General features: G+C 41.9%; 2 protein-coding genes and 1 long non-coding RNA gene across 3 annotated transcripts in view; all 3 read left to right on the top strand.

Annotated features, from left to right (window-relative positions):
• The window catches only part of LOC307168678, a 380,672-nt gene that overhangs the window by 210,565 nt on the left and 144,180 nt on the right, over nucleotides 1-25,927 (top strand). The gene's annotated exons all lie outside the window — the stretch shown is intronic.
• On the top strand, nucleotides 15,030-16,037 carry LOC307168584 (trace amine-associated receptor 1-like; the record flags this gene model as incomplete). Its single annotated transcript, XM_079888700.1, has 2 exons — nucleotides 15,030-15,354; nucleotides 15,427-16,037. 2 exons carry the CDS (start codon nucleotides 15,030-15,032, stop codon nucleotides 16,035-16,037), a joined length of 936 nt encoding a protein of 311 aa, XP_079744826.1.
• On the top strand, nucleotides 24,163-25,173 carry taar10b (trace amine-associated receptor 10b; the record flags this gene model as incomplete). The annotated part of the gene is made up of 2 exons (XM_079888817.1): nucleotides 24,163-24,490; nucleotides 24,563-25,173. The coding sequence occupies 2 exons, from the start codon at nucleotides 24,163-24,165 to the stop codon at nucleotides 25,171-25,173; spliced, it is 939 nt and encodes a 312-aa protein (XP_079744943.1).

Genomic DNA, 25,927 nt, shown 5'->3' with positions numbered 1-25,927 from the left:
TGTCTGTATTGTGTTATGTTGGAGTCATGACAGTCAACTTACCAATAATCTCATAATCCTCCAGTTGCTTCAACTGAGGTGATACAGTGTCCCCTGTCGGTCCGACATGGGGGATGTTGACTCTATAGTCTGACGTGGCACAGACTGTAACTTGAGGGACATCAACACAGAAGTCAGCCACATCCAAGCCAGGAGCTGATGTGGCACAGACTGTAAATTGAGGGACATCATCTCTACAGTCTGATATTTCCCAGACTGTAACTTTAGGGACATCATCTCTACAGTCTGATATTGCACAGACTGTAAATTGAGGGACATCATCTCTACAGTCTGATATCGCACAGACTGTAAATTGAGGGACATCATCTCTACAGTCTGATATTTCAGAGACTGTAAATTGAGGGACATCATCTCTACAGTCTGATATTGCACAGACTGAAACTTGAGGGACATCAAGACAACAGTCAGCTACATCCAAGCCTGGAGCTGATGTGGTACTGACTGGGACTTGGGGGACCTCCACACTGCAGTCTGCCACATCACGGACTGGAACTCGAGGGATATTTGCTCTATAGTAGGCCACATCTCGGACTGGAACTCTATAGTCGGATGTAGCACAGACTGTAGCTTGGAGGACGTCAACACTCAAGTCAGTCGCAACACAGACTGGAGTTTGGAGGGTATTGACATTAAAGTCCGAGAAGATACAGCTCAAAGAGTTGAGGATGTCGGCACCCCATTCTGACGAATCTCCGACTAAGTCCTGGAAGGCGTCCTCACTCCACTCGTCATCGACTTCAGCATGACCAGGTTCCTCTGCAACGCTGAGGACTTCGGCCTCACTGCTACTGGTGACATGCTGAGAAGTCTGATCTAAAGAGGGAAATTATATAACCAAAAGATGTTTTTAATGAAATACTGAAAAACCGTATGCATTACTAGACACTAATATTGCTGCAGCTAAGCTTGCTGTAAATTATGAAGCGAGTTTTTGGGGCTTTCAGACAGGTATAATTCGTGCATTCCGCTTTCTCAGTTGTCGGTCAGTGAGCACATGCAGGAATGTTCTGTTCTCTGTTTAAGTGTCAAATTAAAAATAGTTCAACTTTTCAAAACATACCCCAAATAAGTTTCATTAAGTTAGTTTTACATTAAGTTTCATTCATTTGTGTGTGTGAATATCAACAGGCCAATCTAGATGTTCCTTTAGTAACCATACATGCTCAAATGTAGAATTCATTAATTTGCCATCTGATTAGCACAACATTTTTATTTTCACACTTGAATTAGGCCCACTGGGCAAACGTCACGCGGCATAATTATTATTCTTGAGCAATTTCACCTTATTAGGACTTGTAAAGACAGCATAAAAACTTCAATAAAAATCTGAGGTAATACATTTTAATGTCTGTTTCAAGTATATTATGTTACTGAATTCTCTAGTAGTTTTTCAATTCATGGTTGAACATTACTATTATTTATTATTTATTTATTATTAAAACAAAAAAAACTTTACATATCCAACATATTCCAATAACATTGCCATGTCTGGTCCTCTTTTATACCTTGACTTGAGCTGGTCTTATTGGTTTTTGCCTTCCTCTTGACTTTCTCTTTTTTGTGTAAATTGTCCACACAGTCAGAAACATCTACACATTTAACACAAGAAATTTTTGAACCCATTTTCAAATGCTAAATAACGACGCTGTAAGAAATGCCAATACAAAACTGTCAGCAAAGTAATGAATAGAATGTAGGTGTGTTCGACATCGGCTGCGGCTGGATGTAACCGATCAGCGAGAGTAGCCGCGTGCAGGCGGGGAGGAGCTGCAAACGGAGACGTGAAGTCGGACACTTTCTGGTTCGCGTAGTGACCGGCCGCTCACGTGGTGTTTGCATACTTTACCACAGCTGAAGTGAAATAAATGCAAGATTTGCCAAATAATACACAGATGTTTCAGAGACGTACATTTTCATTCAATACTTTATGTATTGCTTCATACAGCGTCTGTTTGAACAAGAATAAAGTTCAACATAAGCTACTAATCAATGAAGTGGAGTCTACGTTTTTTAATCAGTTTTAATTTGATAAACATGACACAATATAACATCGCAACTACATGAAAAGAGTGTTTACTGTTATAAAAAACTGATTTGTGAGCTTTAGAGGAACTAAAGGTGGTCGAATAAACACGAAACACACGTGATCGTTGTCATGCGGTGAATCCGGCCAATCATGGAACAGCTGTGTCGTCATCAGCCCTCGTGCAGCCCAGTGCAGCCCAGAGCCATAGAGAGAATGGCTCTATTTTTCATTCTCTAAAAATCTATTTTTCTCTCTATGGCTCTGGTGCAGCCGCTCTTGAGAAGCTGCGCTGGCTAAGTTCTCCGGCTACTCTCAAATCGCTCTCGCGGTACTTTGATGGCACACGTCAGAGTCACGTGGCGTCGGCGCTGCATCAAGTCGGACAAAATTTCTAACCGGCATGCACTGCTTCAAGTCAGCCGCCAATCGGTCTGCGCAGAGCTGCATGAAGTCGAACAAGCCTATTGTTACTCTGTGGGCGGGGCTTCTGCGTAAGCGATAGTAGTGGGAAATTCGATGTTCTGTCGATTTGTCCTACCCATAGACTGTAAAAAAATATGGACGTAGTGTCCGTGACGTCACCCGTAGGTTTCTGAAGAGCATTTTTGAAGCCTAAAGTGGGCAGAGCCGGCCGTAGCCATCTTGGCCTTGCGTCACTCCCGGATAACAGAAAATAGGCAAACAGGCGGGGCGTGAGTGGAGCTGAGGAGCCTGGCCAATGGCCATAGATTTGAGCCTGGCTATCTGAAATCACCTAGCTCGACGTGATCGAGTTAGCTGATGATGTAAAGCCAATTAAAAGTTCCTGTTTTTGCCCTTCGAAATATTATAATAGTTAAAATACATGGCTACAAGTGAGACTGTGTATTACTTAGAGAGTGTTTGTGTGTGACAGTGATTTATGTGCATACATGTCAGTCACTCTTTCATGGTCCGTCAGCGCGGCATCGCTCAAGTTCATAGAGAGCTTATTCAGTCCATTTTAAATTCTGATTTTGGCCGCCTCTCAAATGGGTTAAACCGTTAAACCATAGATATATTGCCTTTGAAGTGCAAGTAAATGCGCTAGAAAATCCGCGCTCATTCATGGATGTGCATTTATTGCACGGACGGAGAAAGCGCCGACGCCTGCATGATTTCATCTGACGGTACATAAGCATATTATAATCCATCTGTTCCGTGAGAGCAGAACGAACAAACCTTTATTGACGTTTTAAATTTGAAAACCCCAAAAAGCAACGAAATTGTCAGACATCCATTAGTGCATGTTCACAGAGGAAAACAACTGAAATACAGCGCTGGTTGTTCTCTCAAACGATACTCGACGACAACGACTGAATCCAAAGACGTGGGCTTTGTACCCAAGTATTAAATTGTATGAAATAATCCCGAAAAAAAGCACAAACACTGCAGAGAAGGCAAGTTTAGCAGCAACATTTGCTGAGGTGAAGTGACGGCTAGTAACAGCAGACAAACGGCTAGCATTGACATCAGCGGGAATCCACCTGTCACTCAAGTGGCCACACCCTTAAATTTAAATATTAATCAACTAAACGGATGAGTAAAAAAATTCACCCCCCTCACAGTTGTTATGAAGGGCAAAATTAGCTGTATAGACCAAAGCCACAGAGAGAACCAGGCTGTAAACATGTTTTTTTCTGCTGTAAAGTTGGTAATTTTAACATGAGGGAGATACAGATTTGACTCACTTCTGCAGCCAGGCCAAGCGGCCAGTCAATGAATTGCAGTTTAACTCACTTCCGTGTTGGTTTCAAGAGAGAGACGGGGAGGTTGCCGCTTGGTCCTACCTTACTGTGGCCATCGGGCATATCGGGTACTTTTCCGGTGGGTCGACGTGCTTTTTGGGCCAATACATCTCATGCTCATAGGCTACATAATTTTTATTATTTCTTTTTTTTTAACGGCCCATAAAACTTGTACATCGGCGGCCCATTTGTTTTGTTTTGTTTTGCTTAATTGGCGGCGCTGAGTTTGTGCCGGTGTAATGCATTGGTCAAAAAAACTCAGCGTTAGTTTTTTAGCCCATGAAACACGTAGATCAGCGGCCCATTGGTTCTTTTCTTGATTGACACTGGGCTGGCCCAATCACAACTTTAAACGAGTGAGCGAGCGTGCAGCAGTGTGTATCTGTCAAAATAGTCAGCGAGATGGAGAAGAAACGGGTGCTGAGGGGGTGGTAGATAGGATAGCCTATATAAATACTATTACAAAAATTGGTCACAATTAAAGTATTACTTTTATTAAATTGACCAAGCACAACATTCATTCAATCAAATACTCTTAAAGAGTTATACTAATAATGTTATTTCAACATAATATCTCGTTATTTCGACATAATATGTGTGCGTGCAACAAGCAAGATGTGCATTTGTAAATCCGGTGACGTGTGCATTGATTTTTATTAATAAACTAGTGTTTTCTGTCAGTGTCGGCTTCAAAGATGAAGTTGATGATCGCCATATTCGTAGAGAACGTGCCTATAGAGATAAATGCACATCATGGATTACATAATCAGAGAGTAGGCTAGCCTATTTCTTTTCCTTTTGAATTGTTTCGTTTAAAGACATTTCAAGCTTTCTTTGGATGTATTTCTCATACACTGAGTTTCGGTTAATTTTTGATGAGATGCGCTCCAGTTCACGAGCAATGCAAGTGACCGCGCCGGTGCCTCCAAGAAGTCATGATTATATTGTCTGGTAGCTATTTGCTTCTTTAAATCCAGGCAATTGGTTGATATAAAAAATATATAAATTAAGAAACAATTTATACAAAACGAAATTCACTTTAAAGAAAGACTTTCTACAAAACTTAATGAAGTGGTCAAAATCATACTGACCCACTCTATGTCTCTCGATACATTGCACATCTTACTCGTGCTGTTCACTTTTCATAATCAACATAGATGGAAAAAAATAACATTATAATATTTTAACAAATATGAAACTAAACAGCCTACGCTTATTTAATGGCTACAACACGTAGGCCTACATATTTTCTATTTGTACAAATTGCTGCATATTCATTTAATTCTGAATTTTACACACAAGTTGAAAGGCATTTGTTTGTGCATAGTAAAACATTTATCAACATTTATCAAGTTCACGGATAATTGTGCGTGCATTTATTAATTATTATCTTAATGAATAATGCAACAACGAAGCATATGCGCAGAGACTTTCAATGCCAATACTGGTGAAATATCAGCAGAAAGCCTCTCGTAAAGTCAGATTAACAACAAGTGGTTTGTACCTTCATTTTAATCCACTTCGTTTTAACGCGCTTTTTAGCTTCGGTTTCATTACTGAACATGTAGGCTACTCGTCTTTGTACCTGCTGACCACAGCGTAACACTTAGCAAGAAATAATAAAACGCATGTCGCGCTGTTGAGTCACTCAAAATTACCTCAAGGGAAAGTCCTTCACCACGACAGCCCTACTTGTTTCTTTGACAGCACTGACGTATTAATCACAGTCTTGCTCATCCCGATTTAAAATCTTAAATATCAAACATGTTTGATGTGATCGGGGCGAGCCCGATTTGTGTGAGAGCAGATCGGGAGGTGCAAGATTCGATCTGTGAACGCCTCACATTACCAGATAATCTGCGCCGAACATCGGAACCGATCGAATTCCTCGACAAGATTTTTTCTCAGATTCTCGGGAGGGGTAAATCGGGCATAAATCGGCCTAAAACTCCTGTAGTGTGAGCCAGGCATGAGATTCTAAATTAATTCAGTTAATGTAACGTTAGGCCCTATGCCTGAGGTAAAATGTTCAGTGACAGCAGGATAGCAACCAACGATTGTGATTTAACTGTACAATGTACAGTCATAGCATGTACAGTACAGACATTATCTTAATTTCATAATGTCCTTAAACATAACAATAGTATTGACTACCACAGTAGATTGTGCGCGTCGGTTGTGCAATAGAGTTGTACTAGCTGAGCTTCTCCAGTTTTTTTTTTAAATCTACATTCAAAACAATATACTGTTGTGATGAGGTTCAGGTCTCATGATGAGGGAAGGAAGAAGACAAGGGGTCGGCGATGACTGGGACACTCGTTTATTTACTCAAGTTGAAAACACAAACAGAAAGGTGCGCTCGTAGCGCGTTCACCGTGTCATAAACACAGCACAAACTCAGTCCATAAATCAGCATATACACGACAGCTTCTCTTAGTCCACAGTAGCACACGAGGTCCCAGTGTCTCTCTCTCTCCCACACTCTCTCCCGGTCGTGCTTATATCCGGTCTCTCCACGCCAATTACTGAAATCAGACACAGGTGTTCATCATCTGCACTTGACCTACTTACTCACCGCTCGCTTCCTTCCTCTCTCTCCCGCTACAGACTCTGCAGAACCACGCCCCCCTCGCCACATACCCCCACCGCCCGACTCAGGCCGGGGAGCCATCCTGGAGAGGAAGTCGGCCACAGCCATCTGTGCACCCGGCCTGTGGATCACCTGAAACTTAAAGGGTTGTAACGCCAGATACCACCGGGTGATATCTTTCATGCGGTGGAGCCATTGCAGGGGAGCGTGGTCCGAACAGAGGGTGAACTCCCGCCCCAGGAGATAATACCGGAGGGTGAGAACGGCCCACCTGATGGCCAAACACTCCTTTTCTATGGTGCTGTACATCGTCTCTCTCTTCGAGAGCTTCCGACTGATGTACAGCACCGGCCGCTCTTCACCCTCCACCTCCTGGGACAGGACGGCGCCCAACCCCCTGTCCGAGGCATCTGTCTGTAACATAAAAGGGAGAGAAAAGTTAGGAGCATGTAAGAGCGGTCCGCCACACAGAGCAGCCTTTATTTGGGTAAAAGCCTGCTGACACTGCTCCGTCCACTGAACCGTATCTGGTGCCTCCTTTTTAGTTAGATCAGTCAGCGGGCTGGCGAGGTCCGAATAATTAGAAACAAATCTTCTATAATATCCCGCCAGCCCCAGGAACTGCCTAACCTCCTTTTTGGTCTTGGGTCTTGGACAAGTCGCAACCGCGGCAGTCTTATCAATTTGGGGACGCACTTGTCCATGACCCAAGTGGAAACCCAGATATCTGACTTCCACACGCCCAATTGCACACTTCTTCGGATTGGCCGTGAGCCCAGCCCTTCTCAGCGTCTTCAGTACAGCGCGCAAATGCTGCATATGTCGCTGCCAATCACCACTATAGATGATGATATCATCCAGATAAGCAGCGGCATATGCAGCGTGCGGCCGGAGAATTTTGTCCATCAGACGCTGAAAAGTCGCTGGAGCCCCGAACAACCCGAACGGAAGAGTAACGAATTGGTGTAATCCGAACGGCGTTGTGAAAGCTGTCTTTTCTTTGGTCATAGGAGACAAGGGGATCTGCCAATAACCCTTGGTTAAGTCCAGTGTCGAATAAAATCGAGCAGTACCTAGCCGATCAAGCAATTCGTCAACTCGGGGCATTGGATATGCGTCGAATTTCGACACAGCATTCACCTTCCTGTAATCCACACAGAACTGTACTGAGCCGTCCGTTTTAGGAACCAAAACTATCGGGCTCGCCCAGTCACTGTTGGATTCTTCTATCACTCCCATCTCTAGCATTGCTTCTAATTCGCTCTGAACCACTTTTTTCTTGTGTTCAGGCAAGCGATACGGCCGACTGCGAATTACCACGCCCGGCTCGGTCTCAACATGGTGCTGAATGAGATTCGTTCGACCAGGCAGGGGCGAGAACACATCAGCAAATTCTGCTTGTATTGTTTTTACATCAGTGAGCTGCGAGGGTGAGAGGTGGTCTCCCCCAGGGGCCAGAGCGAGAGATTGTGACTTTGAACTCACTTCTGGACCGAGATCCTCCTCTCCGCTCACTACCATCGCCAGCATCACTGATTCTGCCTCAGACCATTTTTTAAGTAGGTTGAGGTGATAAATTTGATGTGCTCCGCCCCTATCCGTTCGAGCTACCTCATAGTTGAGATCCCCAACTCGCCGTGTGACCTCAAAGGGTCCTTGCCACTTCGCGAGTAATTTTGAACTTGACGTAGGGAGTAATACAAGCACTTTATCTCCCGGTGCAAATTGACGCAGTCTAGCCCCCCTGTTGTACAGCCGACTCTGTTTGTCCTGTGCCTGTAACAAATTCTCCATAGATAGCCGCCCCAACGTGTGGAGTTTTGTTCTCAGATCCAGGACATACTGAATTTCGTTTTTACTCTTAGAAGGTCCGTCCTCCCAAGTCTCTCTAAGGACATCCAACACCCCACGGGGCTGACGTCCATAGAGAAGCTCAAAGGGGGAAAACCCCGTGGAGGCTTGCGGGACCTCCCGTACAGCGAACAAGAGGGGTTCTAACCACTTATCCCAATTTTTGGCGTCTTCGTGTACGAACTTTCGAATCATGGTCTTTAACGTGCGGTTAAACCGTTCCACCAGCCCGTCCGTTTGTGGGTGATAGACACTGGTTCGGATCGATTTAATGCCCAATAACTCGTAAAGTTCGCGAATAGTACGTGACATAAACGCCGTGCCTTGATCGGTGAGAATTTCTTTCGGAATTCCCACCCGGGAGATTAGTTGAAACAGTGCGCTCGCCGCGCTTTTCGCGGAAATACTGCTGAGCGGCACTGCTTCAGGATACCGTGTTGCATAATCCACCAGGACTAAAGCAAAGTGGTGTCCCCGCGCTGACCGTTCTAATGGCCCGATGAGGTCCATACCAATTCGTTCGAAGGGGACCTGCATTAATGGTAGGTTAATAGTAGGGGGCACAATGGTGCTTTTGGGTTGGCCGGTGGATTCACCAACTGACATTCACGACAAGACGCACACCACCTGCGCACATTCTCGTGAATGCCCGGCCAGAAAAATCGGGCCATGAGACGGTTAAGTGTAGCCGTTTGTCCTAAATGCCCGGCCATTGGATTACAATGAGCCGCCTGGAAAAGCATTTCCCGACGGCTTTTAGGAATCAATAACTGAGTTGTATCTTGTTTTGTCTGGGTGTCTTGGGTCACCCGATACAACTTATCTTTCAAAATTGCAAAATATGGATAGGAGAGCGGTTGTTCAGGGTGAAGAAGCTGACCGTCGATGGAGCGAACCTGATCAAATGCATTTTTCAGTGTTTCATCCTGGGACTGTTCCAGGGGAAAATCATCATGCTCTGTGAGGATTATTTGCTCTGGAGCACTCTGTTCCCCCGAAACAGACCTCAGAGGTTCCGGATCAGCCTCTCCCAACTGGGCAACCGCTATTCCACTCTCATCTCTTTTCCCCCAAGAGGCACCCGCACATAAATACCCCAATAATTGATTAAACGCGGGCCAATTGGTCCCCAAAATTATCGGATGCCGGAGGTGCGGGTTAACTGCCACCTCTACATTCTGCTTTTCTCCCCTAAATTGAATTTCCACAGGCAAAATAGGATAACTCACCACTTCCCCGTGCACACACCGCACCTTAACCACGCGGCTATTATCCAATGCCCTAGGTTGAATCAGGCTTTGATGTATGGAGGATTGGTTACATCCTGAATCCACCAAAGCCTGATAGGTACCCCCCTTGATACTCACTGGTATTTGGTACAGGCCAGCTTGATCGGGGGCAGCCTGTGGCGCGTCGGGGACCCGGATCAGTGTCCCCACCTCCATCACCGGACACCGATCGATGAAATGACCCGGATCCCCGCAACGCCAACAGGCCGGCCCAGACTTTACCGCCACCCTGGCAGCAGGAAGCGGATCAAGTGATTGGCGTGGAGAGAGCGGTGGGGCACTTTGGGTGGAGAATGGCCCAGTGGTCGAGCTCCCTCCCCTGGGAGGTCCCCTGGGTGTCACCGTAGGCTCCGTCGGAAAACCCGTTCTCCACCTTGGTGCTGGTTTCGGCTGGAACCCTCCACGCATCCGGGGAAGTGGCACCGGCCTAGAGGAGAGAGAAGGAGAGGGGGGAGAGAGAGAGAGAGAGAGAGAAGCAGATGGGAGGGGCTCGCCGACCCCTGGGCACGCCACCATCTGGTCCTCCGCCAGCTGGATGGCCTGGTTCAGCGACGTCGGGCGGTGGCACTGGACCCACTGAGCAGTTCTCCTCGGTAGCCTCGCTATGAACTGTTCCAGTACCACACGATCGATGAGACCCTCGACGTCGCTTTGGTCGGCCATCAGCCATTTGCGGCAGGAGTCCCGGAGCTGTTGTGCCATGACGAAGGGCCGGCCGGACTCTTCCAGGGTCAGCGATCTGAACCTTTGTCGATGTTGTTCTGGAGTCCGACCGACCCGCTGCAGGATGGCACGCTTGAGGTCTTGGTAGACCAGGAGATTCTGGACTGGCAGTTGATGTGCGGCTAACTGTGCCTCTCCGGACAGCAACGGGATCAGCCGCATTGGCCAGTCCGCTTTGGGCCATCTCCGATCCTCCGCTGACCTCTCAAACAAGTCCAGAAATGCCTCTGGGTCATCTTGTGCACCCATTTTGTTGAGAGGCAGCGGCGATGATGAGTCTCTTGCTGGGGGGATGGCCCGAACCTCCCGGTCTACCCAGCTCCGGAACAGCTCGCGGTCTTCATGCTGGGACCGGAGGAGCGCTTCAAACCGCTTGTCTTGCTCCTCCTTGATCGCCAGCAGGTGTTGGTGTTGTTCCTGGTGAAGACCGGCGAGCGACTGGATGATATCCGCAAATGGCGTTGCTGGCGGGGTCTGCATGGCGGCGGCGTTCTTCTTCCCTCCCGGGTTTCGGCACCAGTGTGATGAGGTTCAGGTCTCGTGATGAGGGAAGGAAGAAGACAAGGGGTCGGCGATGACTGGGACACTCGTTTATTTACTCAAGTTGAAAACACAAACAGAAAGGTGCGCTCGTAGCGCGTTCACCGTGTCATAAACACAGCACAAACTCAGTCCATAAATCAGCATATACACGACAGCTTCTCTTAGTCCACAGTAGCACACGAGGTCCCAGTGTCTCTCTCTCTCCCACACTCTCTCCCGGTCGTGCTTATATTCGGTCTCTCCACGCCAATTACTGAAATCAGACACAGGTGTTCATCATCTGCACTTGACCTACTTACTCACCGCTCGCTTCCTTCCTCTCTCTCCCGCTACAGACTCTGCAGAACCACGCCCCCCTCGCCACAACTGTATTATATTACCTTTACATCAAATTACAAGAAACAAGTTGACGCTGCTGTGAGGGTGTTTTTTAATACAGTGGCTGTGGGAGTGACGGTCAAATTGACATATTTCTCTCTTCTGACTGACATTATGAATCTCTCTCTATTTTTTTTTCTCTTTTTGAAAGTTGTAAAAACACTATTGTGGAATTTTTCTTTTGCTATTTGAGCGAATAGGAACTCAAAAATAGCCTATTTAATGTAGTTTCTCATTCACCGCTACAGAAGTTTACCCAACTATGACCACTTCCGCTTCTGAGAAACCCAGAAATGTGAAAACGGTCCAGAGGGATTTTAAAGACACTCCGTGCTTGTTTAGTTATAGGCTACTTGTGCTGTCAAAGTTCAAACTGTATATTTTAGTATTCTCATCATGTAAGCGTATGTTGTCACTTCGAGAAACCAATAAAAAAAACACAGAAAATAAGAACATTTTAAAACATTTAATAATCGATCTCTCAGCCCTGCTCAGTTTCTGCTGAGCTCGGGATTCCTATTGGACAAGTTAAAACCATGGGTTCAACCTCGTCCATTGAATTCTGGTCATTAAATTGGATACAGTTGATTTCCAGGCCTCACTGCATAAGGAAAATCGATAGGATATTTCTGATCTTGTCCACCTTCCCAGACAGTCAACTGTTCTAAACGCGAACTGCTATCTTTTCTCGGCCACTTAAACTTCAGATGCGCATAATCCATAGAGTGTAAAAAAATATGGACGTAGTGTCCGTGACGTCACCCGTAGGTTTCTGAAGACCGTTTTTGAAGCCTAAAGTGGGTGTGGCCGACCGTCGCCATCTTGGCAGCGTGTCACTCCCGAATTTATTTATTTTTACAGTCAGACAATGAGCTGAGGTAATGTGACGGCTAACAGACAGCAGACAAACGGCTAATGATGACTAATGACCACAGCAGCGGGAATCCACCTGTCACTCAAAAGTGGACACACCCTTATCTATGTAGAAATTTAAGGCTTAATATAATTTAAACGGATGAGTTATAAAAAAATTCACCCCCCTCACAGTTGTCATGAAGGGCAAAATTAGCTGTATAGACCAAAGCCACTTTTTGCTCCAGGCTGTAAAGATGGGTTTTTTTCTGCTGTAAAGTTGCGATTTTAACATGGGGGAGATGCAGATTTGACTCACTTTTGCAGCCAGCCTCAAGCGGCCAGTTGATGAATTGCCGTTTAATTCACTTCCGTGTTGGTTTCAAGAGAGAGACAGGGAGGTTGCCTATTTTATCTCTCACCTACTCTTCCTCGCGTCTTTGATTAACGCGCAAGAAGACTTGATTTCCCAACGGACACAGCAAGAAATCTCCTGGCCGGGCTTCCGAAATTCGTCACTCCTCTGTTGGTCGGTAGGGCCCAACACCGTGAGCTGCTCCCGTCGGAGGCTACATGGGCCCTCTCGGTCGGCAGTCTTCGATCTTGCTGCTCCCTGCCAGTTGGTCGGCAGAGCTCACCCGTCTGATGCCGTGAGCTACTCCCGTCAAGAAGCAGCGTGAGCCCTCCCGGTCGGGCATTTCCAAATCTTGCTGCTCCTCATTTGTCAGCCAGTAGGGCCCATCCGTCTAACGCTGCAGTGAGCTGCTCCCGCCAGAGGCAACACGGTCCCTCCTGGTCAGGGGGCTTAAATCACGCTGCTCCTCATTCATCGGCCGGTAGGGCAAGAAACGGCGCGAGCCCTCCCGACTGGTTGTTCCAAATTATTACTGCTCCCAGTTCGTGGGCCAGCAGGCATCAAATGTCCAGGCTTCTTCTCAAAAGATTCCTCCCCTGGACAGCACGCCAAATACGCATAATCTTTACTCCGTTTAATATGATGTAAGTGTGAACTCGTGAACCACTTACTAAGGTCACTGATATTATGATTTTTTTTTTTTTTAATCAGTTTGTAGCAGTGGGGATTTCTTTAAGACTGCAAGGGAAGCTCGGCTTCCCCTATAATGTCAAAAAATTAATGGTCAAATAGGCCTATGTACTATTGTGTTAACATTTTATTGACTAAAAATGCGTTAGAAAACGTTAATCTCAAAGACGAGTTCGTTCAGAATCAGTTACATACAGCAGGTCGGCTGACTCGATTTCCTTCTCATACATTCCCGTAGCGACACATACAGTGCATTTCCCTGTTGAAGCCCAGCGTCCATTGACTTCAATGGGGCTGCTCTGAACCGTTTTTTTCAGCGCTTCGAAACTAGACGGTCATTGGATAAACGCTGCGATTATGTCCCGCCCACGGACGCTCAGCGTCTCTGGGGGTGAATGAGGAGTGGGCTGGCCCGGACTCCGGGCTTCCGCGTGATGATTGGAGGGGCTGCATCTCCTTTTGATTGACAGCGATTTCATACAATAAAAAGTCGCTGCCGCTGAAGCTATTGGAGAGCTCAGTCCCATCGCGGATTTTTCAAGTGATAGTCAAAAGATAAACTGCTGCTACCTCTTTCTTGGTATTTGCTTGTCAAAATTGCTAGCCATTTTTCATAATACATTTCACACAATTATACATTTATACCTTTATTATATTATTACTTATCCTATTATATTTTTTATAATATTATTAGTAATAATTAAAACAATAATTATTAAAATAATTAAAAATAGCCTATATATTATTAGTAATATTATTATTATACTTTATTATATTATTATTTATACCTTTATTATATTATTACATTTATACAATTATATCTAACTCTGCTGGCCATTGAGAGGACACTGGTCAAGTCACTGGAAAAGACGCCTAAGTTGGTAAGACAGGGTCACAGAGCATTTTATTGAAAAGGAACGTTGGGCAGAATTTACGTATAAATAAATGGACAATTTGTATGATGTAGGCCGAAAGTGAGCTTCCCCTCTTTGAAAGACCAGCAGCCGCCACTGGTTTGTAGCCTACCTGATTTTCTCTGTACAAGTGCAATAGTATTACTTGTATTATATGTAGTTTAGATATTGCCTGAAATCATAATAAAATATATAGCAACAGCCACCATTTCTGATAAGGTGGAACTAAGTATTATGCTGGATGTTTCTGGAAATTAAGGCTATTTTGGGTGCTGTTGTTGTTGCTATTTTACAAGTACACATTTTGTATATAAAAAAGTGTATTGTAAACTATGATGTATAGAAAGGTATTTTTTCTTTATATTTTAAATTTCAAAATGGCCACAAGCATGGCAGTCCTTACATGGAATGACTCCTATCAGAAGGTAATTCTGTAAGTGAATTAACTGTTTTATCAGAATAAAAACCTGTTCAAATGAAATGCAGTTTCAGGGCCTTGTTGATCTTTTGAAAGGCATTTTGTTGACTTTTGGGAAGACTATGTTACCTTGGAAGCTCAAATGTTGTGTGATTTGACAGGGGGGAGGTTGTTATGAAACTCTTGTGCTATAAATGTGCAGCACTCAAAATCTGTTTCATGATGTAGTTTTGGTTTATAGAAGGAAAGGTAAGAACATGGATGAGAGTCTGTGAAACAGATTTCATGTAAATGAACTGTTTTTATAATTAAATAACTAATAATAAGATTTCAGTATCATATTTATTCTCCTAAATTGGTCATTTAAGTGGCACAGAAACAAAATTATTTAAAAGTTTTTTTTTTATTTTTTATATATATATATAACAACATGGTTTTCTTGACTTAATGCAGAGCAATGCTGTGTATAGTTTGTGTAGCTGTGTATATGTAATGATCATACATTATTGAACTTTATGTTGCAGGCTGAAATTAAGTTTCCTCTTGTTTTAAACAGAGAAGCTGAATTGTGTAAATGGACGTAATAATCAGCAGCCAAAATGGAATCCTGGAAAAGCCTTTTCTTTGTTATGAGTTTAGTAACACGTCTTGTCCGAAGTTTGTCTATCCTTTGGAAACTCGAATATTACTCTACATCCTTTTTAGTGTCTCGTCGATTGTCACAATCATAGGAAACATGTTGGTGATCATAACGGTCATTCATTTCAAGCAGCTTCACACACCAACTAACTACCTCATCCTGTCGCTGGCCGTGGCCGATCTGCTTGTAGGAGGAGTTGTGATGCCTCCCAGCATGCTGCGCTCCATCGAGACGTGCTGGTATCTGGGAGATTTGTTCTGTAAAATACACAGCAGTCTTGATGTGACTTTGTGCACCGTGTCTATTTTAAACCTCTGTATCATTTCTTTAGACAGATATTATGCCATATGTTACCCCTTTCAATATCACAGTAAAATGACATCACTGGCCACTCTAGTTATGATTATTATCAGCTGGACTGTTTCAGCTACTCTAGGGTTTGGCATGATCTTCATGAAACTTAATATTCTTGGCATTGAAGATTTTTACTATGAGAACATTAAATGTGATGGAAGTTGCATATTGTTTCATACCAGAGAGGCAGCGACTATAATGTCATTGGCCTGTTTTTACGTTCCTGCTTTTGTCATGCTCTGCATGTATCTGAAAATCTTACATGTGGCTAAACGGCAGGTGCAGGCCATTCAGAGTGTGAATTCTGAATTAAAAAAAGAAGGAAAAGCCACCAAGACTTTAGCCATCATCATGGGGGTGTTTCTGACTTTCTGGATTCCCTTTTTTCTTTGTAATCTTATAGATCCCTACATTAGATATTCTGTACCTCCACTGCTGTTTGACTTGTTCCTGTGGGTCGGCTACTATAATTCTACATGTAATCCCATAGTGTACGCCTTTTTTTACAGCTGGTTCAGACATGCATTCAGAATCATTCTATCCAAAGGAGTATTTCAGACGACTTCTTCAAGAACAATGCTGTTGTAGTAATGAAACAGATTATATGCAAATTAATTTCTTGTTATCTTATTTTCTGATTGGTACATAATGCAGTTTTCTTTTATTGTATTTTTTATGCAATTTCTTAACTGAACCTTCATACTTAAAGAAGTGCAAAACAAATCTGTGTATTAAGAATCCTGTAAAATACACCAGTGTGGATTTCTGCCCTTCTAATGGATCCTTTTGAATTAAATTCTAATAAAGTTTAACTGTGTGAGAAATGCATGGTCAGAGCTATAAAACCTCTCCCCTCCATAAGCACACTTTCAACATCACTCGTCACTCTACAGAGACAGCACTCGTAAAAGTTTTAAATTATGTTTTAATGGCTACTGACACGGGTGACTCTGTTGTACTGGTGCTTTTGGATTTAAGTGCTGCATTCGATACTGTTGACTATGATGTCCTGCTTTCTCGTCTAGAGCAAGTTGTCGGCATCAGAGGAACTGCTCTAAGTTTGTTTCACTCATACCTTAAAAATAGAAGCTTCTCGGTCAATATAGGAGGATGCCATTCGGGTGTGGTCCCCCTGACTTGTGGGATCCTCCAAGGCTCTATTTTGGCCCCGTTATTGTTTTCACTCTATATGCTTCCTTTACGCTCTATTTTTTATCATTGTTATGCAGATGATACACAACTTTACTTTTTGCCCCTGAAGCACAAAAATGGCTTGGACTCTGTCAGTGCCTGTCTTTCTGATGTCAAAGCCTGGATGTTGTTAATTTTAGTAAAACAGAGATCATCATGTTTGGCCAAAACATTTCTCATTTAAATTCTGGTGTCTTATCTTCTTCAGTTAAATCGTGTGTAAAAAACTTGGGTGTCTTATTTGATAGTGCACATAAATTTGATAAGCAAATCAATTTAGTGGTCATATCAAGTTTTAGAGTTGTGAAGAGTGAAGAGTTGTCTTTCTTTTAAGCACTTTGAAACTGCAATCCATGCTTTTATTTCTTCTAGAATTGACTATTCTGCCGTGCAAAGGCAAAAGACCGTAACTTCGTTTTTGGTCGAAAATGAGTTATTTATATTTTTGGCACATTCAAGACCTTCTTTATCATGTGGATAAGTATCTTGAATCAATTCCGTTTATTTTTCGAGAAAATAATGATTTGTCTTAACAGTAACTTCCAAAAGCCCATGAGAAACCAAGGCAGAACACCGTAACATCAGTTACCGCTCTTTGGCTTTGTTTTGGAACGCTCAAATTACGAGTTACGGTGCTCTGCCTTTGTTTAGCCGCGCGTCAATATGAAGTTACGGTGCCGGTGTTTAATCAAATAATGCTACCTACCCGATTGTAAGGTTATCTGCCTTTGTTTTAATGTCCATTAAAATTAAAATTACGGTGTATCCTGTGTACTTTGTACAGCTGCCATCAGTCGCTCTAACTTCTGATGTCCTCAGAGCGGTCAGAACATTTAGTATGGTCTGCTCCATCGACAAACGTGCGATTACGATCGCGAAGGATTATGCAGAGTTGACAGAAAAACGTTACACATTGCCGTATCAGATGAATACAACCATGAATTAAAGCTCGCAAACTAGCTGGCAGAGTGCCAAAACTTCGCCTTCAGCCCCGCCCTAAACGCGGTCGAGTCAACGCTGGACTAATAGGAGGTATTTTGTCATGTCAGATGTATTAATAATGCCATCAGAATGCAACCAAAGCACAGGATAGCAATAAGTAGATGGCTATAAATAATTGTAAATCATACAAAATAAATGCCATGATCACTAGATTTTATACAGGTGTGTAGGCTACTATAATGATTTTGTTAATGGTGATCAGCAACTAAATATTGATAATGTGGAAGTTACTGCCTTTTGCCTTGGCATGACTTCTCACTTTTTGCTGACAATACAAAGGCAGAGTACAGTAACTTTAAAATAGTGGTCAAAAGTCAAGTTTGAGCTCAAGATTTTTTTATGTATATAATTTCCATTACTAAAACATCTATTTGCCAAATTTCCAGTGTCCTACCTATAATTAATTAAGCGGGACAACTAAAAATCTTTAAAGTCATTTTTCTCAGTTCCACACTCTAGCGACTTAAGGTCTTTTGCCTTTGTAGGGCAGTATTGTAACTCCCTGTATTTGGGAATTCTTCCTTATCTAGATTACAAATCGTCCAAAACGCAGCTGCAAGACTTTTAACCGGTGTTCGCAAACACAAACATATTACTCCTGTTTTAATACCTTTACATCGGCTCCTAGTCCGCTCTAGAATTGACTTTGCCTCTGCTTGTTTTTAAATGTTTACATGGGCTCGCCCCCTCTTAACTTTCAGACTTGTTGTGTATACACCATCCATTGAGAACTCTTAGGTCTGCCAACCAGAGTTTGTTAACTGTTCCAAAGTCAAAGTTAAGCGTGACCGAGCTTTTTCCACAGCAGCATCTAAACTTTGGAACAGTTTACTGATTCATATTAGAACTACACCAACATTACATATTTTTTCAATTAAAATTAAAAACGTATCTCTTCACTGTTGCCTATAACTTGTGATGTCCCTTGTTGTCTGTTGTTTTATTTTTGTTCATTGTTTTTGGTTTTAGAACATTGTGCAGCACATTGGTCAACTGTGGTTGTTTTTAATTGTGCTTTAGAAATAAATTGAGATTGAGAACGTAAACCTTCAAAGCACATGAGACAATATGAAAAAGAATATGACCCTAAGATACAAATCTATACAACTGTCCTTTTTTATTCATTTTTTAAATATACGACAACATAAATTCTGCATGGCGGTCAAAAGTGGTAAAGCACTAAGTACTGTATATCTTGACTATCAGCCTCTATCTTTTATTTGAGGAGATCCAGACAGACTATGCATTAACACAATCCATTAAAAGGTTTAGCTTCTTCACAGTTCATTTCAATGGGAATTTCCATTCAGCTCCATCCGTTGACACCAAGGATGATCACTATAATGATAAAGATATAGTTCTAAAAATCATTCCAAATATATGAGCAATATCACACTGGTAACAGTGCGATGAGACTGCATATCAGCACAGCAGTGCTGACCGAGGGAGCTCATAAATAAGAAACAACGGAGTGTCCTTAAAAAAACTCTTTTGTGCATGTAACGAAGTTAGACGTTGTGGGAAGAACGAGGTGGGAACCAGCGAATATTCAACAGACTTTAATACAATAAATGAAACAAATACAAACGAAAGTAAAAGACAGCAGCCCCTCACGGACGACTGTCACATATAACAAAATAAAACGCAACATAAATCCAGGCCTAGCCTCTTTCGTTCTTCACTGTCGTCGCTCCTCCTTTTATGCTTCCGCTCCTCCGTGAGAGATATGAGACCGGTGCGTTGCGCACGTGTCGCTCATTATCAATCACGCCACCGGCCTTGCACCGCTCTCTCATGGCCCTCGGCCTCGTCCTGCTTGCAGTGCAGAAATGAAAGCTTTAGCATAAGTTCTGCTGGGAAGACTCAATTACTACGTCACTTATTGCCTTCACTTCTATCCAATCATATTCTTATGCTCACTGTATAAAAGCACGGTACTTACACATGTTTGAGTTCGCAGATACTGAAGCGACGATTACCCCCATCCTCCCCACCACCACCAGGATGGTCCCGTCTATACCTCCCAGGGGGGTCGGCTGCGCCCCTGCCTTCATCTTTAGGCAGGAATTGCAGATCCGATACTCTCGGATTATGCACTACGGACGGGGCCTACGCCAAATGACTTTGTAGATTATCAGCTTGCTGAGCTGTCAATAAATGTATGGTTTATTGAAATAACTCTCCCGAGTCTTTCTGGTAGAACTACTTCCTTCCGCCATGGATTTAAATCTCAAATTGACAGTTTGACAGTTGAGGCCAAGCTAAAACGTCACTTTAGAACTATTAACGGAGGAACGTTGAGTCGCTTCATTAAAGTAGAATTTTATGGTATTATGAGAGAAAGATCGACTAAACAAGTATATTACATGCATCTGATAGCATTCATTCTTCAGGTCGATTGTAACGAATGTGCAAGAATCATGATTCTGTTTTTCCCTGCACACAAAACTCCAGAAGCCTTGTCATTATAAATTTTGGGAAAACTTTTAACGTTTAATCTGTAAATGTAACTCATAGCCCTGGAGCCGCTAGGTCTGCGCTTGTGGCAACTTTTACGGCTCCCCTGAGACTTTATAGCACCCTAGACACACTCCAGAACAACGTTCTGCATTCCAAACCCCCTTTCTCTCTACACCAAAGAGATAACGAAACTTTCTATAGACATTCCAAACACACACAAAAACTTACCTTGCATTTAATCCAGAATGATTCAGAACCTAAGATGATGTATTAAGGCCTGCATGTTTGGTTAGCCCTTTCATGCCATAGTCATGATTTTCTGATTCGTAACTTGGAAGTGTTTCTCCTAATTAATGTCTCAAATAGAATCATGGTCTTGTAACCTAACCCCCCCCTGCTCTCTCTCTATGTGACATTCCAGACTGAGAAGTCACACACACACATTAACGCACACACATACATGAACTTTGAACATTAAACTTAGAATATAAGCATGTCATATTTCATATACTCCTGTGTGTTTCCCAGTTTATATTCACTTCGTTTATGACGTTTATTTGAAGGAACGAACCTTAAAATGCTTGTAATATGCATATCTTATAACTTTGTATTCCTATAATCTTCTTGTGACATGTTTGATATCTCTGTAATTCTCTCAATCTAACGGAGTCGAATTCCGATATCAGAATGCAGTAATGTGCATTATTTTACACCTTTCATATTTCTGGAAGCCGAACAGCTCAATCCCATCTCCTCATGACTCATTCCAGTGGGCGTTGCCTACAGGACAAAGGAACTTCTTCCCGCTCTGAAATCTCTGAAGGCGATTGGTTCACGTACGCGAAGTAGGCGTGAACCCATCTTCTCCATAAGAGACTGACACCGAAGTTTCTCAATGAGCACTTTTTCTGTGAGAGGTTTTCTGGGTCCATGGCTCCTTCGGGAGCTTTTCTCCGTTTCTCTTTTCTTTTTCTCTAAGTCTTTTCTTTATTTTCGTCTTCGGACTCTCCCTACATTCAGTGAAGCGAACGTAGCCGGCAACTTCAACTCAAAGAAAAAGACTCTTTTGAAATTCCCGCGACCGCGCTCAGCTCCTCTTCCTTAAGGACACACGCACGAGCACTTCATCTGAGAGAATTTCTGGTTCCATGGCTCCTTAGGGAGCTCTCATCTCCGTTTTTCTTTTCTTTTCTTTACTAAGTTTTATTTTCATATTCGCCTCTCCCTCCACGAGGGAGATGAACTCTGAATTGTTTCTTTGGTAACTCCTTCGTTTAGTGAAATGAACAGCCAGCAACTTCAACTTTAAAGAGACTTGAACATCCCGCGACCGCGCTCACCGGAAGAGACGAGAGCGCAAGCCTCGCGTCCTTAAGGAAACACACGCACGCTGCTCTTAAGGATACACGCACAACTCTGCGTTCTTCAGCAACAAAGAGAACCATTTTGCAAGATAAGTTTATTGAACTTTTAATGTAATCTGATTCCTTGTTGTCTCTCTCAAAGGTTACCTTGTCTGTGATTTTTGCCATACTGTGATCTCTCTCTGATCGCACATTTTGCTTTCACTTTCTCTCTCTCTCATCTCTCTCATTTTCCGATCTCTCTCTCTCTCTCTCTCTCTCATTTTCGTTATGCATTTAGTCTTGTATTTGTTTACGTGTTTTGTATATACATACATATATTCTGTGTATACTCATAGTTCGATGTATTATTAGTTCAATTATTAAAAACCCAATATATTCCTGATTGATTCTGTCTGAGTGCTCATATTACGAGTCAATGAAATGTTCGATCTTAAGCTACAAAGCTGATTTGTTACTTTTCAGTAACCTAAATTTTATAAGGACAGGAGAATGGTTTCATGGCCAGAAACTATTCTTCCTGAAATTATAAGAAGTGATAACTTTATTGAGAAGTTGATAAGTTAATCTTACGGCCGTTTGCTGGACAAACAACTGTTTAATAATTACATTAATTTCCATTAAGGGTTATCTCATATAATGATCTGAAATAGACTATTGATATATGAATGAGGAATTATAACTCGTTGTGATTGATTATTCATATATAGCCTACAATTTATCTATTTTCAAATTCGATAATTTAATGTAACTGTAACATGCGATATATATATTAATCATATTCCTGATTAATTATTAAAATTCCCTATATATCATTTGAGCTAATGTTAATGTACTACCCAGTGCGGTTACAGATGAAACAAAGATTATTTTTAAAAAACGATGCAACTTTCACAAAGATACTGTATTTTAATTAAAAATATTTGGAATTGTAAATAACACTTAGCATTTATCGGATTTGCCTAATTCCTTTAATTTAGTGCTTCTCAGTCCATCCAGGCCCTTCGCTAATCTGACACACAGTTAAGTTAATAGAGCAGCACTTAACCTTTAAGATGGTGAGTTGAATCACTGTTAGACAAGTGAAATATACAAAACATGAAGTGCAGATGGGCCTATAGGATTGAGAACCATATGAATCCCTCGCTGCTACAACATAGACATCACATGCATACATGCTGTATGAACATAATAAACATGCTGAATCATTGCACGAAAGAAGTGCCATTTAAGTCCACAACATCTGATGAAGTTCACTAAAACTAAAAATCTGCTATGATGTGTTTTGCATGCCTAATTCTGCCTTCACGTGCTATTGGATTTTCGCAAATACGAGTTTCCTAGTTAAAAATTGGACATGAACGCTCTCTCAAGAATTTCGCCTTGTCTTGTTGTTACAATTTATACATGAATGATCATTTGAAGCATATTGTATGTGTTATACACAGCAAAAGTAGCCTGTATTTGACACATTCCAGAATTGTCAGCAAGCTGAATATCTAGATAGCACGGTGAATGTTTATATGGTTGTCAGTGAATGGGACGGTAAATATAATTTTTGCTTTAATAATTTTTTTCTCCAATAAACAGGCAAGAATAAATTTGGTGTACCCAATGATTCCTGTTCTTTCCTACAACAAAGTTCTTTAATGCGACAAGCTCGTAATCATAACTTCAGAAGTGGGGAAATTTATGATAGCATGTGAAGGCAGAACTAGTACACTCACTGGCCACTTTATTAGGTAGACCTGTTCAGCTGCTCATTAAAAAAATATCTAATCAGCCAATCACATGGCAGCATCTTAAAATGCATTTAGGCATGTAGACTTGGTCAAGACGCTCTGCTGAAATTCAAGCTGAGCATCAGAATGGGGAAGAAAGGTGATATGAGTGACTTTGAACATGGCATTTGTCGGTGTCAGAAGGTCTGGAGTATTTCAGAAACTGCTGATCAGTGACCTCATCACACCACTTATTGACCTCAAAATAATAGTGAACTATCACTTTAAATCATGATCAAGGAGAAGTGATATCATTGGAGTCCTCAGAGAAGCCATGTTTAAAGTTTGACGTTTAATTCTCATTTATCATTTATAATTTGTTAACCAGATTTTTCAAACACGTTCATCACATCACATATTAGGCAGACAAAAGTGTTTAGTATTGTTGTTGTTGTACTATTTGGGTGTTTGTTTTGGAGTGTTATTTGGGTTATGTTAATGGTTATGGTTATGGTTATGTCCGTATTTAGTTTATTCCAAATTCAGCCATTGTTGAGATGCAGTTTCAGAGCCTTGTTGTGCTTTTTTGTAGACATGTGGGAAGACTGTGTAACCTTGGAAACCTTGTGTGATTTGACAGTAGGGAGGTTGTTATGAAACTATTGTGCTACAGTATATATGTGCCCTCTCTTTAGCTCTGGTTCATTGTAGAAGGAAGGAAAGGTAAGAACATGGATGAGAGTCTGTGAAACAAGTTTCCATGTGGATGAACATGATTGGAGTATTGTTCAAAAAATAAAACTTCAGCGCAGATTTATTCTCCTATATGGTCAAGTTAAGTATTGCATTTAAAATCCATTGAGCTTTTGACATGTAATTAATTCATAGAGATTCATAAATGTAGCTGCATTTTTGAAGGCTGGAATTGACTTCACTCCCTTGTTTCAAACAGGGAACCTCCAGTGAATTGTGTAAATGGATGCACAAGTCAACATCAACCAAAATGGAATCCTGGAAAAGCCTTTTCTTTGTTATGAGCTTAGTAACACGTCTTGTCCGAAGTTTTTCTATCCTTTGGAAACTCAAATATTACTCTACATCCTTTTTAGTGTCTCGTCGATTGTCACAATCATAGGAAACATGTTGGTGATCATAACGGTCATTCATTTCAAGCAGCTTCACACACCAACTAACTACCTCATCCTGTCGCTGGCCGTGGCCGATCTGCTTGTAGGAGGAGTTGTGATGCCTCCCAGCATGCTGCGCTCCATCGAGACGTGCTGGTATCTGGGAGATTTGTTCTGTAAAATACACAGCAGTCTTGATGTGACTTTGTGCACTGCATCAATTTTAAACCTCTGTATCATTTCTTTAGACAGATATTATGCCATATGTTACCCCTTTCAATATCACAGTAAAATGACATCACTGGCCACTCTAGTTATGATTATTATCAGCTGGACTGTTTCAGCTACTCTAGGGTTTGGCATGATCTTCATGAAACTTAATATTCTTGGCATTGAAGATTTTTACTATGAGAACATTAAATGTGATGGAAGTTGCATATTGTTTCAGAGCAGAGAGGCAGCGACTATAATGTCATTGGCCTGTTTTTACGTTCCTGCTTTTGTCATGCTCTGCATGTATCTGAAAATCTTACATGTGGCTAAACGGCAGGTGCAGGCCATTCAGAGTGTGAATTCTGAATTAAAAAAAGAAGGAAAAGCCACTAAGACTTTAGCCATCATCATGGGGGCGTTTCTGACTTTCTGGACACCTTTTTTTCTTTGTAATTTTATAGATCCCTTCATTGGATATTCTGTACCTCCACTGCTGTTTGACTTGTTCCTGTGGGTCGGCTACTATAATTCTACATGTAATCCCATAGTGTACGCCTTCTTTTACAGCTGGTTCAGACAAGCATTCAGAGTCATTCTGTCTGGAAGAATATTTCAGAGCAATTCTTCAAGAATAATGTTATTGTAAATGTGATATCACAGTGATCCAAGCCATATGTGTTTATAGGAACTTAATGAAACAAGACATTCTGCATTTGTTCATCATGTTTGTTAGCTCTCACATTGCTGTATTTTGATACCTGGCGGGCCTCAGAATTTTGCCTCAGCAATGCAGAAATAAAGTCCATCTGCAATGTTTCCTGATCATCCCCTAATTCATAACTCGCCCACTCCGCAAAAACTGATATGAGTTTATAAGTGTTTTTTTGCGTCATTCAGTAAAAATAGCTCTTTGAAGAAAGTGCACTTGAAGATTTTTAGACTTGGTTTTGGAAATTGAATCTTGAATAAAAGTGTATCATTTTACATGGAAGTGAAAAAAATGCTACTGAAACGAGACAATTCAAGATTCATTCTCTAAAAACAAGTCTTAATATGTTATACATTGTTTTTTTCTCAAATGGATTTTGTTTCATGGAATTTTAGATACTTGGAACATTGCAAAAAAAATATTCATTAAGAATTGGATTTTTTGCAGTGGTAAAACTGCATGATCAGTCTATCTCTGTCACACAAACTGAAGTGAATATACATAAGCAATCTCATATTATAAAAAGCCTTAAGTGAGTTTGTTCTTGTGTCATTTTTGTGTAAACAGAGTGAAGAAATACTTAACTTCAACTACACTTACAACAAGCTCAGTCTTAAAGGTCCTATCAAGATTTTTATTTTATTGTTTATTTTTACAAATTCAACTTTTTTTGTGTGTAATGTTGCGGTTT

This window comes from Squalius cephalus (genome assembly GCF_949319135.1).
Source record: "Squalius cephalus genome assembly, chromosome: 12".
Lineage (NCBI taxonomy): Eukaryota > Metazoa > Chordata > Actinopteri > Cypriniformes > Leuciscidae > Squalius > Squalius cephalus.
This window is presented reverse-complemented; position numbering and strand designations above follow the sequence as displayed.